General features: G+C 42.2%; 4 protein-coding genes across 6 annotated transcripts; 2 read left to right on the forward strand and 2 right to left on the reverse strand.

Annotated features, from left to right (window-relative positions):
- The first annotated feature begins 451 nt into the window (after positions 1-451).
- On the forward strand, positions 452-4,836 carry LOC116203716 (sucrose synthase 5-like). 3 transcript variants are annotated; one of them, XM_031535601.1, is made up of 15 exons: positions 452-569; positions 673-868; positions 1,072-1,226; positions 1,318-1,510; positions 1,600-1,935; positions 2,022-2,117; positions 2,323-2,496; positions 2,597-2,713; positions 2,810-2,976; positions 3,071-3,295; positions 3,430-3,996; positions 4,097-4,235; positions 4,356-4,423; positions 4,530-4,553; positions 4,669-4,836. In XM_031535601.1, the coding sequence occupies exons 2-15, from the start codon at positions 716-718 to the stop codon at positions 4,682-4,684; spliced, it is 2,430 nt and encodes an 809-aa protein (XP_031391461.1). In that variant the 5' UTR covers positions 452-569; positions 673-715; the 3' UTR covers positions 4,685-4,836. The 3 variants fall into 3 exon arrangements, with proteins under 3 accessions (XP_031391461.1, XP_031391459.1, XP_031391460.1); XM_031535599.1 differs by lacking the exon at positions 452-569 and having other exon boundaries at positions 588-868; XM_031535600.1 differs by lacking the exon at positions 452-569 and having other exon boundaries at positions 588-853.
- A 1,234-nt stretch (positions 4,837-6,070) lies between these two features.
- Positions 6,071-9,593, forward strand: LOC116203719 (ALA-interacting subunit 5-like). The gene is made up of 8 exons (XM_031535604.1): positions 6,071-6,240; positions 7,199-7,257; positions 7,347-7,421; positions 7,508-7,624; positions 7,716-7,786; positions 8,077-8,377; positions 8,562-8,851; positions 9,235-9,593. The coding sequence occupies exons 1-8, from the start codon at positions 6,159-6,161 to the stop codon at positions 9,293-9,295; spliced, it is 1,056 nt and encodes a 351-aa protein (XP_031391464.1). The 5' UTR covers positions 6,071-6,158; the 3' UTR covers positions 9,296-9,593.
- Positions 9,594-9,665: 72 nt separating this feature from the next.
- LOC116203720 (glutathione S-transferase U19-like) lies at positions 9,666-10,836 on the reverse strand. The gene is made up of 2 exons (XM_031535605.1): positions 10,263-10,836; positions 9,666-10,170 (listed from the first exon to the last, which is right to left on the reverse strand). The coding sequence occupies exons 1-2, from the start codon at positions 10,581-10,583 to the stop codon at positions 9,826-9,828; spliced, it is 666 nt and encodes a 221-aa protein (XP_031391465.1). The 5' UTR covers positions 10,584-10,836; the 3' UTR covers positions 9,666-9,825.
- Positions 10,837-10,959: 123 nt separating this feature from the next.
- On the reverse strand, positions 10,960-14,242 carry LOC116203718 (autophagy protein 5). The gene is made up of 8 exons (XM_031535603.1): positions 13,926-14,242; positions 13,694-13,818; positions 13,535-13,601; positions 13,106-13,195; positions 12,626-12,713; positions 11,981-12,124; positions 11,697-11,828; positions 10,960-11,445 (listed from the first exon to the last, which is right to left on the reverse strand). Exons 1-8 carry the CDS (start codon positions 14,022-14,024, stop codon positions 11,099-11,101), a joined length of 1,092 nt encoding a protein of 363 aa, XP_031391463.1. The 5' UTR covers positions 14,025-14,242; the 3' UTR covers positions 10,960-11,098.
- Positions 14,243-14,320: the final 78 nt, after the last annotated feature.

Below are 14,320 nucleotides of genomic sequence, written 5' to 3' on the forward strand. Positions count from 1 at the left end.
AAAGAACATTTTGAAATCAAAAAAGAAAATCCATTACCATCAGGCGTGATTGGACATGATTTCATGGAATATGGAAACCATATTCGCCAGACAAGACTTCTGGAATAAAGAAAACTCGCAACAGTCTACTGGACAGAAAGTATGGTGAACTTGTAATGCTACTAGGAAATTAGGAATGCAGCCAACCCGAACTCTCTTAGCATCTGTCTGACATTTCTGGCCTGAATTCAGTGTTCTGTCAAAAAAGGAAGGCGTGGCGAATCCGAACAGGATCTTCTCTTGGCCTTTTCCCACCGGGATGTTCTTCGATGAGACAAATGAGAGGGTGAGTTGTTGAGAAGTTAGCAGGTCTCGTTGTTACTTTCATATAAAGGAAGGAATGATGCTCTTAGATCAGGCAGAGAGATTCCTTTCCTTTTCTTCCCGTCCTGGCCTGACAGAATGTTCCTTCTCTTCATCCTGGAACTCTTCCTTTTTCCCATAAGCAAGCTTCGTGTGAATCATGGGAATCAGTCATCAACCAAACAATGCCGAGCCGCAGTGAACCTGATCGCTCTATATATATAGAGGTGTGCAAACATCTCAAACGCAAGCAACAGCTGAACTCGAGTCTTTCTTTCTTTCTTAGTTGAGTTTTGCTGTAATCATGACTTCTAGCCCCGCATTGAACAGGACGCAGTCTCTCACCGATGCCCTGAGACAGAGTCGGCTCCACATGAGAAGGTGCTTTGCTCAGTACATGGAGAAGGGAAAACGGGTGATGAAGCTCCACCACTTGATGGACGAGATGGAGAAAGTGATAGAGGACAAGTCCGAGCGGGACCAGGTCCTGGGCAGCGACCTTGGATTCATTGTATGTTACACTCAGGTTGATTCTCCAATACCTCCATCTTCTTTTTTCTGATTCTAAACAAGATCAGGCCTCGGTCCAACTAGCTTCCTTTAGACATGGTCCATTTTTCCGTTACATATCCCCACAATGATTACTACCACGCCCAGTGGTAACAAGCAGCAGCGATTAGATCGTCTCTATGCCTGCTAATTTTGATATTTAATATTCTGTTTGTCCAGGAAGCAATTGTCGTTCCTCCGCATATCATTTTTGCTATCAGGCGGAATCCTGGATACTGGGAATTCACCAAAGTGAGGTCGGACGATTTGGCTGCTGAGCACATCAATGTTGCTGATTACTTGAAGTACAAGGAAATGATCTATGATGAAGAATGGTATATCATTTTCTTTCCCCATTTTTTGTGCGACATTCAACTGCATTATTGTGGTAGACAATTGTCAAAATATATCCAATGGTCATCGCAGGGCAAAAGATGAAAATGCTCTGGAGGTGGACTTTGGGGCATTCGACTTCCTGACTCCTCACATGACCTTATCCTCCTCCATAGGAAATGGAGTCGATTTCATTTCAAAATTTCTATCCTCGAAGTTGAGCAGAGGGGACGACAGTGCACAGCCTCTCGTGGATTTCTTAGCAAAACTCAACTTCCAAGGGGAAGTAAGTGGCAGAGATTTTATGTTATTGCCTTCTCCTCTTGGACGTGATTAAGGATCAGTTCCAATGTTCATGGAATTCTACTATTGCAGGATCTCATGATAAATGATACATTGAATAACACATCAAAGCTTCAGTCAGCACTAATCATAGCAGAAGCTTCCCTCTCAGCACTCCCCAATGACACCCCGTACCAAAAATTTGAAATGAGGTTCAAGGAGTGGGGCTTCGAGAAAGGTTGGGGTGATACCGCGGAACGAGTAATGGAAACAGTGAGATCTCTCTCTGAAGTACTCCAAGCACCGGACCCAGATAACTTGGAGAAGTTCTTCAGCAAGATTCCGATGATATTCAACATTGTGATATTCTCTCCTCACGGGTATTTTGGACAATCTGATGTCCTGGGATTGCCCGATACTGGTGGGCAGGTGCGAAATTTCCGGGAAGTTGATCGCATCCTTTCGTGCTTTAAATGCAAGGAAACAACAGCGATGATCTTGCGATGCTGTTTCAGGTAGTTTACATATTGGATCAAGTCAAGGCTCTGGAGGAAGAATTGCTTCTCCGGGGTAAGCAACAAGGAATCAACGTGAAACCTCAGATCCTTGTGGTAAGTTTTCATTCAAGAGCACATGTCCTTATCCCCTTAGGTTGTGATTGGATTGGAAATATTTCAGGTTGGAACAGATACGGATCCCATCGTACAAAGATTATTCTATTAGTATTCCTTTTGATGACTTTGTGCCAAATGCAGCCTCTGAGGGTCTTTCTTTCTCGATGATCTTACGGAAATGTGGCTTTGCTGATCATGACAGGTTACAAGGCTCATACCTGATGCCAAGGGGACCAATTGCAACCAGGAAGTGGAACCTATAAATGGAACGAAGTACAGCAAGATCCTGCGGATGCCTTTCAGAACAGAAAATGGGGTCCTCCGCCAGTGGGTCTCCCGTTTCGACATATACCCCTATCTTGAGAACTTTGTTCAGGCAAGTGCAGACACGAACTTTTGGAAACTTCTGACAGTACTATTGCTTCTGATAATTGATTGCTGATATTGATGGTTTGTTGTTTTTACCTGATCATCAGGATGCTACTGCTAAGATCCTTGACCACATGGAAGGGAAACCCGATCTCATAATCGGGAACTATACCGATGGGAACTTGGTGGCTTCTCTGATGGCAAGTAAACTCGGCATCACTCAGGTTTCTTCCTGGCCACTCCATCAGTTCTGCTGCTACCTTTACCGTACTTCTCGTTTACCTGCTGCCTTCTAAGCCCATAAAGTACTTCTAAAACAGGGCACCATAGCACATGCCTTGGAAAAAACCAAGTACGAGGATTCCGACCTCAAGTGGAAGGAACTTGAACCGAAGTACCACTTCTCATGCCAATTCATGGCCGACACGATAGCGATGAATGCAACAGATTTCATCATTACAAGCACATACCAGGAAATCGCTGGAAGGTAAGTCACAGAACTATGCAAATGCAATCATTACTATTATTATTTTTATCATACCAGATCACCAGGACCCTTACGATATATGTTCAATTTGCAGCAAAGATCGACCTGGGCAGTACGAGAGTCATGCAGCATTCACGCTTCCAGGGCTTTGCAGAGTTGTCTCGGGAATAAACGTTTTCGATCCAAAATTTAACATTGCTTCCCCTGGTGCCGATCAATCAGTTTATTTTCCATACTACGAGAAAGAAAGACGATTCAAACAGTTCTATTCCGCAATTGACGAACTGCTATACAATAAGACTGAAAATGAGGAGCACATGTAAGTATTTCGTCCGAACTCAGGGTTAGTTCTAGACTTTGACAACAGTAGCAATGTAATCTTTATCAGTTCAACGTTCTATAATATTAAGCTTGCAGTAGATCCGGTCGCTCTAACGCTATATCAATGAACAGTGGATATCTCGCCGACAAGAAGAAGCCCATTATATTCTCGATGGCGAGGGTCGATGTGGTAAAGAACTTGACAGGCTTAACAGAGTGGTATGGAAAGAACCCAAGGCTCCGGAACTTGGTCAACCTGGTAATCGTCGGGGGATTCTTTGATCCGAACAAATCCAAGGACCGAGAAGAGATGGCCGAGATAAAAAAGATGCATGCGCTGATAGAGACGTACCAGCTCAAGGGACAGTTCCGGTGGATTGCAGCACAGACTGACCGGCAACGGAATGGAGAACTCTACAGGTGTATCGCTGACACCAAAGGAGCATTCGTTCAGCCCGCCCTGTACGAGGCATTTGGCCTCACAGTCATCGAGGCCATGAACTGTGGGCTGCCCACGTTTGCAACCAATCAGGGTGGGCCTGCCGAAATCATCATGGACGGGGTCTCAGGCTTCCATGTCGATCCCACCAACGGAGACGAGTCAAGCAACAAGATCGCTGATTTCTTCGAGAAGTGCAGTTTGGACAGCGAATACTGGAACAAATACTCAACGGAGGGCCTGAAACGCATAAACGAATGGTACAATACTCCGTCAACCTTTTCGCCTTCCATTACTTTTCTAAAGCGTTTCATTTCCTCTCCAATCAAATTCTAAGTCTGGGTTCTTCGGGTTTTACAGCTATACCTGGAAAATATACGCGAACAAGGTGCTGAATATGGGGTGCATCTATAGCTTCTGGAGGCAACTGAACAAAGATCAGAAGTTAGCCAAGCAGAGATACATCCAGATGCTATATAATCTCCAGTTCAGGAACTCCGTAAGTCGTTTTCCGTTTGCTCTTTTTATCTCGTATGCTGTTAAACTAATATTGCAATTCTTCCATCTACAAATTTAGGCTTTGGGGTCGGGTTTAATTTCATGATCATGTAACAAACAGGTGAAAACTATTCCAGTACGGATCGATGAAGCTCCACAGCTACCTCCAGCCCCGAAGGCCACACAGAGGCAAGTACTCCATATCATATCACTTGCTATGAATATCAAACAGAATTCAGACTTATAAACTGACAAATTTTCGTGTGTGTTGGTGATTGACTGATTGCATCACCAGGAGGTCGCAGTCCCGTTTGCAGAGGTAAAGACTCTCAACTGCCTCATGTTTCATCGAATCGAACCGACTCCGTAGTTTACTTATACCTACGCCGCAGAGTACTCAGCCCACTTTTTATGTCACTCTCTATCTCTCTCAGGATGCTTGGAGCTTAAAAGGGCCAAAACAAATAAGAAAAGGGGGCCTTTTCCTTTGCACTTTATCATTTCTCCGGAAAGGAAAGTGTTGGAATATTATCATCGTTGTATACTTCCGTATAAGCTCTAAATAAAACATGAATTTGTATTTCGTTACAAGTTATAAAGACCATATATAACACGGGCGTTGCTAAAAAGCAAATGTACTAACTGTTATCATGTCAGTCGTAGTTAGTAATGGTTTTACAAAGATTAGAGCGATGACGACATGATCACAAGAAAGAAGGAATGTGGAATGTGCTACGTTAGGTCCCATTTGGCAGATTTAGGCATACTTTAATCGACTATCCATCCTGAAGCCGAGAAATAGTTTCTCGGACAGTACACAATGTCAAGTGGGATCCGCGACATAGTCGAGCACGAAATATAGAGAATGCCATTCTCCGCGCTCATGTTAACGGCATATGTTAGTAAACAGTCATTTGTAGTGACAAATTTCTTGTGCAGATCAGATGTTTTTGCCAGTATAATATTGAATTATCAATTTATATATATCCATATACTCGTATACGAGGAAAGATTTTTAAAGATTTATTAATTTATATAAATCTGGTAATCAGACTAAAAAATATCCTTGTCCAACCGACGTCAACCCCAACTGACGCTGACTTTCTCAAAAGTTTATTATTATTATTATTACTATAGAAAGTAAACTAATTTGTGAAAAATATATATATCATAGGGGTAAATTTTTTGTATAAAAGCTGGAATTCAATTTATCATAAATTGTCAAGAAACGCTACATAGAAAGGAATAAAAAGTCGAGAAACATGTCGAGAAGAATCGATTTCATTGAAAATGAATTGCAAATTGAGCACAGGAGACATGACAACTTGAGGTGAATCGTATTCTCTCGTAAGCGAGTTCGACTCTGATATGCCTTCGGATGTTCGGATACTATTCATTGTGATGGACCTAAAACATTAATAAAAGGGTATCATTATAATAGCAGATGACTAGTAACTATGTAGAGTACACGATTAATTAATAGGACTCCATCCTATATCAGAATTATTGAGTTCTCATGTCGAAATTCATCATAAACATCGATCAATCCATTACACGTGGAAATGGAGATAGAAGAATCGTGAACGGTCTCAACTCGCCGAATCACACCGCTAGATATTTTCATGCAATTTCTATATATGGCAAATCACATCATCGCGGAATTTCCCAGACCAAACCGCACGAATTCTGAAAGCTCCATGTCGCATCATTTCTCGAGTATTTGCTGTTCGAGCATCCAATAAGCCAAAAAGTTCACTGAATCTAACCCTTGAATAAATAAATAAATAAATAAATATTTTTGTTTTGGAAAATAGATAAAGTAAAATAATTGCCAACGAAGGAAAAAAGAAGAGAGACCGAAAATTATAACAGAAGCGGAGGGAGAGGGAGGCGACGGAGGGAGAGGTAGAAGGAGAAGGAGGACATGGCGGATAGAGGCGGAACGAGCTCCGGTGGAGGCGGCAATGGCGCCCCGGAACTTGCCAAGAAGTCCCGCAAACCCAAATGTACATCATCTTCTCATCCCCCCCCCCCCCCTCTCTCTCTCTCTCTCTCTATGTTCTAACCTTCCGTTAATGCTCTATGATAGAATCTCAATCCCGTCTCCTTCCATCGTTCCGTCTCGTTATTTTGGACGCATTATTCGTATTTTACGAACCAATTCACATTCGAATCATCCGCTTCATCATGCATTGCAGTCGCATGCCTAAACGGAAAATTCGTGGATGTTTGTCCTCCTTCGGATGATTTCTTTTGATGTCCAGAAACTGCGGGACAGGGATTGCACAATGCCGTTGTTTGTGACTAGATGTTGGTTGATGGTATCTCAGTTTGCGAGGGGGGTGTTATGAATACCTTATGAAAAAGGAAGAAATTCGGTGAAAATGGTGGTTGAATATCTTGGACTATGTGGATGATGATGCCATTGCTTGCTACAACATGGTGGTTGATGGTTTCTCTGGCTGATTGTCATTAACATTTTCGATTATGTGACTGAAAAAGGAAGAAACTTTTGCAAAACAGCTACGGCTTCTTTCGAATTTGTATTCTGCTTCAACCGATCACAAGGCGAAGAGAATTGAAAGTTTCCTTTCTGTTCCCGGAAAAGCTTTTCTGATTGAAAATGTTCTGATCTCAGATGTGGGCAATTGGGTTTTATATATATTTTCGCTGATAAAAGCAATAAAATATTTGCGAACTATCAGTACCGAGAACGAGGGCAATTGATCTTTGGATCCGTGATTTAGAAATGGGAATGCATATGAATGTCAGTTCCTTTTATCTTCTTATTTGTTTTCTATCTTCAGCTGAGTGATCAAGGATTGAGTGTAGTGATCATTTAGTATTCTCCTCAGAGCACTCTTTCTCCGAAGCTGTTATTTTGCACAGTTATTGGTTTCGGACTTGGGGAGTTTACCAATACATTTTCTTTCCTGGTCTGATCTGTTTGTTTTTCTTCCACAGATTCCAGGTTTTCTCAACAAGAGCTTCCTGCTTGCAAACCAATTCTAACGCCGGGATGGGTACATCTTCCTATGTCCTCGCATTCCTTAAGTAATTATTTATGGATTCTGCTCCCATTTGTAATTTGTCTTTTATTTGTGACTTTCAGGTCATTACAGCATTTATTTCCATTGGGGTCATCTTTATTCCAATTGGTCTTGCCTCCTTGTTCGCTTCACAAAGAGTAAATATGACACCAATATTATCACGATGAAACTAAATATCAGCTTGATATGGAGCATTGAGACATCAGTTTACTTTGACTCATAGGTTGTGGAAATAGTGGACCGGTATGATCGAGATTGCATCCCGAGGAATGTCAGTGATGATGGTGTCGGATTTATTGAGGATGCAAAGGCAAACAAGACTTGCGTCAGGACTTTAACTGTAAGTCTATTTTATGGCTGCACTTATATGCTTACTTTCATCCTTGACCATTGCACCCTGCGTCTTTCTCAAACAATTTAATTACTTGCAGGTTCAGAAGCAAATGAAGAGTCCTATTTATGTTTATTACCAGATCAGTAACTTTTACCAAAATCATCGCCGGTAAGTGTGTATGTTATATCTCTGGCTTGAGGTTTCCTGCAGATATTTTCCTTGTATCTAAGCTGCTTTATGTGCATTAGGAGGGGCCGGGGGGGGGGGGGGGGGGGGGGGGGGGGGGTGTGACTAATGCTAAATTACATAATAGGAAGACATCGCTGTCTTTTCGGAGATATTCGATTACCATGTATGATGCAGAGAATATGACTACAGAATCATCCTGACGTAATATAGGTATCGAGCCCTTTGATAATAAAACTGGTCATGTTTTGGTGCAAAAATTTTTTTGGCAGATACGTAAAGAGCAGAGATGACAAACAGCTGTGGAGTCCAAAAAATGAGCGCAGCTCATCTGACTGTAAACCGGAGGATTTCACATCCAATGGTCAACCTATCATTCCTTGCGGCCTGATTGCATGGAGTATGTTTAATGATACATATAAGTTCTCCGTGAAAGATAAAGTGCTCGAGGTCAACAAGAAGGGTATAGCATGGAAGAGTGATCGAGAGCATAAGTTTGGATCTGATGTCTATCCTAAGAACTTCCAGAGCGGTGCTCTGATTGGCGGTGCAAAACTTAACTCGAGCATTCCTGTAAGCACGTGTTCTAGTTATATAAAAGCTCAAAATTTGTAGTTTCTTGACATTTCATTTTTACAAGATGATTGGATGAGGAACATGTGCATGAGTATGTATATGCATCTTCTTTTGTTATTATATTTTTTGTTGAAATATATTCAGTCATTTTGAATGGCTTGCTCGCTTTTGCATGTATCAGCTGAGCCAACAAGAGGATCTCATTGTCTGGATGCGACCTGCAGCACTCCCAACTTTCAGAAAGCTTTATGGGAAGATAGAAGTAGATCTTGAACCAAATGATAATATTACTGTTATAATTGAGAACAATTACAACACCTATAGCTTCGGGGGCAATAAGAAATTGGTTTTATCAACTACAAGTTGGATGGGTGGAAAGAACGACTTCTTGGGAGTAGCTTATCTCACCATCGGTGGCCTCTGCCTCTTCCTGGCAATAAGCTTCATACTTGTCTACGTCCTCAAGCCAAGGTGAGTAATCCCTCCTGTATTTGATGCTAGTTCTTGCTATTAAATTAGCTGTATGCTACTTGCCTATGTTTCAAAACTTACCTAATGACAGAATTCCGAATTTTAATCTACATGATCATTCATGCCCCTCTATTCCAATGCATGACCTCTTATGTCAATGGTAGCTTTGAAGTATGGCTTTTTCAATTTTTTAAAGTAAAAAGGAACATGAAGTATACCAATAGGTTCACCGAGTGAGTAACGAATAGACCAGGGCTTGAACACACACCACCCTTCTACATTTGACTTTTGCTTCTTGTCTGGTTAATCGACCTGAGATTTTGCTCCACAAGCAGTCCAGTTATGTTAATGCAATAATGTCTGATTCATGTAAATTTGTGCAGGCCGCTCGGGGATCCATCCTATTTATCTTGGAATAGGAATGCAGCAGGGCACCTGAACTAGGTTCGGCGAAGTACCTCGCTTCTGAAAGGCTAGATTATTGATCAATAAACTTCTGTCAGCGCTTGGAGCGTTTGCTCAACCTAAGATCGAGGCTACTGCTTATTATTTCCTGCACCCCTGTGCATGTTACGGAGTGTTTCGCTTTTTCTTTGATGTGCATTATCGATGCTCCAATTTGCACAGAATTTAAATTTTGATGAATACTACCGGGAAATATGTAAATACCTATAAACATCATCTAGTGCGAAAAAGATCTGTCTATCTCATTGATCGTATACATGCTCGCAGTGTTCTTTTCTCTTGTTGTTAATATTGATATTCATGGGGCTTAGATGGTCTCGAGAATGCGAAATGGAATGACGACTGAAACGACCTCAAACCTGCATGGTCAGATTATCTTTGTTCTTTATGACTTTGCAAGATGAAGGAAAATGATTTATTCTCAACCATATTTTTCATCCCTTATTTGAAGAGGTAATGATGGAACAGTACATTCCAAACAAAGCTATTATCCACGGTCTCGTATATGCCTACTCGAGACCGTGCATCTTTCTCATCATGGCCACGAACTCGCAGACCTTCTCTGGGTCGGGGATGACCTTGGCGACAGTCTCCCTCTGCATGCACCTCCTGATCCAGGCCGAGAGCTTTGGGCAGTGGTCCTCCACCTTGAAGCCTCCGAACTTCTCATAGACAGGGAACCATGAGGTCACGGCGATTGTTATGATGTCCACAAACCCGAACGTATCACCACCGAAGTAGTTCTCTTTGAGCGCTTCAGCCTCGAGCTGCTTCAGGATCTCAATGAAGCTCTTGGTGGCCGCCTCCTTTTCTTCTCCGATGCTGCCCCATATCCCCTTTCCGGTATCAAACACCTAACCACCAAACCGAATGATGTGTGGGCAAAGTATGTACATATTTCAAGCGAGGTTTTAACAAATGGAGAAACAATGATAGAATGGTCGACCTTTTTGTCAACAAAGTCGGCCCAGAACCGGGCCTGGGCTCGCCCGTATGAACAGGGTGGGAGCAAGGGTGGGGAGGCCCAGGTCTCGTCGAGGTATGCAACGATGATGGTGGACTCGCATAACGGTTTCCCTTCGTGGAGCAGCACTGGCACCTTCTGGTAAACCGGGTTGGAAGTGAGCAGTAGCTCACTCTTACCCCCAAACAGGTTCTCCTCCTGGAGCTCGAAATCAACCCCTTTCTCGCCTAGCGCAATCTTGACCCGCATACAGAACGGACTGACCCAGCAGTCCAAAAGGAGCAACTTTCCAGCCTTAGCCATCTCCTTAGCAGTTCTGTCCAATCTCAGGTCCCCGATATAGTCGAACAAGAGAGTTCCGAACTTATAGATGAGCAGCACATTGATGTCTCAGCCTCTCAGGGCCCTCGTAATAATCCCTTTCTTGTTAGTAGCTATGGAAGTTTGCAACTGGAGGCTCCTGAAACAGAATATGCCCCGTGATAGAACTTCTTGGTTAATTAAACTCAGCCGTAACAACTCTCGAAACTTGCACTTCAGAAAGCAAACGGCCCGCCCATCCTTCGGTTTCTCAAGCATAGTTTGGTCCATCCGCCAAACGATCTTCTATTTTCTACTAAGTTTTCCCGATTCATTACAGTGAAACCAGGCAAAAACGAAAACAAAAGAAAAACTGTGATAGCAGATCTCCAAGATGGTCCAAATTAACATTTCCATGATATTCCTGTACATTTACTTACAATGAACGAATTTCATCGGTATGGAATTTACTCCTTCAAAAGGGATTTCAGGAATGAGAGGATACTACTTAATAGGTATCACTGGCTATTTTCTTGAGCAACTCTTACACAGACACATACATGGATAAAATACTCGGGGAACATCAGGTTATTCGCAACCCAAGAGAAGGGAATATCCAGTCTCGGTTCAATCCCTTGGATCCGCACAAACTTGATCTCTGCAAGGTTGGCCAACGACTGAGAATCCAGGGATGCACTTGCTCTTCCTCCTTGATCTTCAGTCCTCACGCCTGTGTCTTCTGAAGGAGCTGTACTTTCGTTCTCAGTTACCACTTTAGATCGTTCTTCTTCCATTCCAGGGTTTCTAGGGCTGAAAAGTTCCGGCAGAAGAGTCTTGATCGCTTCAGACAGCGTGAAGCATTTGTCTGCAATTCAAAAATGAGAATGATGAATCGGCATCTCAAAATCACGACTGGCTCCATAATCTTCTTATTTAACTTTGGATAGGAGCGAGAAGAGTGACCTTTTAATTAGGTTGCTTATTATAAACAAATTCAGCAGAAACCAAGACAGTAATGCGGAACAAAGAGAAAATGATTCTTTAAAAAGGAAAAATGATATCGCAGAAACGATTTTTGGAGGGCAACTAAAAGGAACAATGGCAGCATTGACTTACTGTCTTCTTTGAGGATTTCAAAAGGACGATTTAGGTAGGAGATCTTGTCCCAGCTATCTATTTGAGGTGCATCTTCTAAATCCTCAAAATCTTCATTAATGGTCCAAACGTACAATCGAACTGGTATTCTAACTGAAGAAAGCTGAAAGAATATATGATTAACAACCGACCAAACCAAAGACTAGCAAAATTTTCAATATGCAGAAAATGTGAAAAAGAAATTGATAAAATTTAGGAAAACACACTTTCTGAATTAATTTAAGTGAAGCAGAGGATTTCCAAACCTGTCCTCACTTGTCCAGCCACATCGGTCTCAGCACTCCGCGCTTGAGATTTGAGTGTAATTGAGTTTGTGTTTATAGAGTATTCATCCTCAATCATTCCCAGTTTAAGCTTTGACGATACTTGTCTGTAGGCTTCTAAATCACCTGCAATTCTCAAATGTGGATATTATTTCACCTAAAGCAATTTAACATGCCCAAAAAGGATATTGTAAGGAAATTAGAAAGGTAACTTTATCGCTATCAAATGATAAAGAACATGGAAAATGCATTTAAGAAATTCCAAAAAACAATAAATCATTTTGCTTTCTGAAAAACCAGAAATGAAACGAAAGGAAGGGCATGGGATTCCAGGAAGCATAAAATGATATCGACTTAATTTGCAGAAGCCAGTATTCATTAGGTGTCATATATATTATGCAATACCTCAATTCATAAATGACACAAGATGCTGACAAAATCAAGTGAAACCTGAATTACATAACACTGACATCTAGAGTTTAGAAATTCTCGATGACACGAAATTGGTGCAGCATCAGAATATTTCTCAGAATTAAATGATTAACATCAGACTAACGCAACTAATTCCTGATAAGTCTTTTCCCATTTAAAACCTAGATGAATTTATCTCATAGTTGGCAAGCTTACCATTTGAGACACTGCGCCATAGCTCCAGCTGATCAGGTTGTGACATATTCATAACATTCTTGCAGTTTCCATTTATGATATAAGCTGCCTGCAAACATAAACAATCTTTATCGATGAAATGAACTAAAGGCAAGGAATTTCTCTTCAGATTAAATCTCTCATCCAAAGAAATAGTTAGCTCTCAATTTGTGGCTGTGTTGCCAGTTGCTGCTAGGAATAAGAGCAAAACCTATCCACACTTAAGCGCAAGCTAATTTTGCTTTGAAGTTAAATGACTTTCAAATACTATCTACCAAACCATTTGTTTTGCAGGAATATCCAAAACCGAACCATGGACAGCTCATTCACAATAAGGTTCACTACCAAATCAAGCAAAAAAAAAATCATATAATTTTCAAGGCCAAAAGATGAAAGTCCTAAAATCCTGTGAAGTATGAATGAAAGCCTTGTCTTGTAGAGCTACAGGAAAAGAAAGCTAACCTCCTTCAATGAATTGATGAAACTCCACTTAACGCAGTCCTCACCTTCACAAGGGATCAGTATGTTTCCTGGATACCCTCTGAAATGTACCTGAAGAAGGCACGCAACTTCTGAGAAATATACAAGAAGATTCTTGATCTGGATGGTTTCGCATCAAGATAGACAATCATTAGAGCCAAGTTCAATCCACATCCATATCTCAGTTTATTCCTATCGATATTACACATCGGGCTGATCACATATACGAGTTGAAAAGAGATCGCCACTATTTCCTTTGAAAAGGTTTCAATTCGATCAAGGTAATGTACTCATATATCAATCCCGGGATGCCCCAAGAAATCCTATATGATGGAATAACAACATCTAGCTCAATTCGCAATGCAGGCATTCTTAGGGGGGGCGGACAAAAGAGGCACAGGGGCTCCATACCGTCAGATTCCAAGGCCGCTCGGGCTCTGCACACAAGAGGTCAAAGAGAACCCCAGTTGGAATGTACCTGCAAAAACCCCCAATCCAGCAACAAGCTAAGTCAGACAAGTCCACGATCAGCACCGCAGCAAAGGGAAGAGAAACAAACAGGAGGCAGACCATTTCAGGGGCAAGCTCTTGTACTCGAACCAGACGGTATCGACCCCGGGAGGCAGAGCACTGCTGAAGTGAGGCCTTATCTGGGGTACCAGCAGCGGCAGATAGCCAATCCGAGGAGCTAAAACCTTCGATCCAAGACCCAGAAAGCATTTTTATGAGAACCCTTCTTCCACTGAAGCTAGAATGAAGGAGGGAGAGGACTTAAGAGACAAGTGAGACGAGAAACACTTACGAGGAGAGGGGGAGGAGGAGGGAGGGTGGTGACTTCGGACTCGTGGAGATGAATCTGCAAGGGTATTGCCCCCTTCCACACGAGCTGCTGAGCGTCCATCTCCGTTGACCGATCCTTTCCGCAGCTATGGACGAGGGACGGGGTTGGTTGGGGTCAACCACAGACGCGAAATTCATCGCACTGACGAGTGCTAAGCCTGAATTCCTTCTATATATCGCCGATCACTCTTCTCTCTCTCTCCCTCTCTCTACTGCTACGACGCCGCCGCTCTGCTCGGGATCGCGGATCATTACCCGCCCCCTGTTGCCGGGATGCTTCTCCCGGGTACGGATCGACAGACCCGAGCCCGATCTTCTTTTTGGTTGAATAACCCGATGTTTATTTAAAAAATAAAG

Source organism: Punica granatum, chromosome 4 (genome assembly GCF_007655135.1).
Source record: "Punica granatum isolate Tunisia-2019 chromosome 4, ASM765513v2, whole genome shotgun sequence".
NCBI classification, from domain to species: domain Eukaryota; kingdom Viridiplantae; phylum Streptophyta; class Magnoliopsida; order Myrtales; family Lythraceae; genus Punica; species Punica granatum.

Coding starts and splice junctions, on each gene's coding strand:
- LOC116203716 (XM_031535599.1), top strand. CDS start 647: ATGACTTCTAGCCCCGCATTGAACAGGACGCAGTCTCTCACCGATGCC. Junction 1,227..1,317: donor ATGATCTATGATGAAGAATG/GTATATCATTTT, acceptor TGGTCATCGCAG/GGCAAAAGATGAAAATGCTC. Junction 2,977..3,070: donor TACCAGGAAATCGCTGGAAG/GTAAGTCACAGA, acceptor TTCAATTTGCAG/CAAAGATCGACCTGGGCAGT.
- LOC116203719 (XM_031535604.1), top strand. CDS start 6,159: ATGGCGGATAGAGGCGGAACGAGCTCCGGTGGAGGCGGCAATGGCGCC. Junction 7,422..7,507: donor CCTTGTTCGCTTCACAAAGA/GTAAATATGACA, acceptor TTTGACTCATAG/GTTGTGGAAATAGTGGACCG. Junction 8,378..8,561: donor AACTTAACTCGAGCATTCCT/GTAAGCACGTGT, acceptor TGCATGTATCAG/CTGAGCCAACAAGAGGATCT.
- LOC116203720 (XM_031535605.1), bottom strand. CDS start 10,583: ATGGCTAAGGCTGGAAAGTTGCTCCTTTTGGACTGCTGGGTCAGTCCG. Junction 10,171..10,262: donor CCGACTTTGTTGACAAAAAG/GTCGACCATTCT, acceptor TTTGGTGGTTAG/GTGTTTGATACCGGAAAGGG.
- LOC116203718 (XM_031535603.1), bottom strand. CDS start 14,024: ATGGACGCTCAGCAGCTCGTGTGGAAGGGGGCAATACCCTTGCAGATT. Junction 12,714..13,105: donor TCATCAATTCATTGAAGGAG/GTTAGCTTTCTT, acceptor TTATGTTTGCAG/GCAGCTTATATCATAAATGG. Junction 11,829..11,980: donor GGCTGGACAAGTGAGGACAG/GTTTGGAAATCC, acceptor AGCTTTCTTCAG/TTAGAATACCAGTTCGATTG.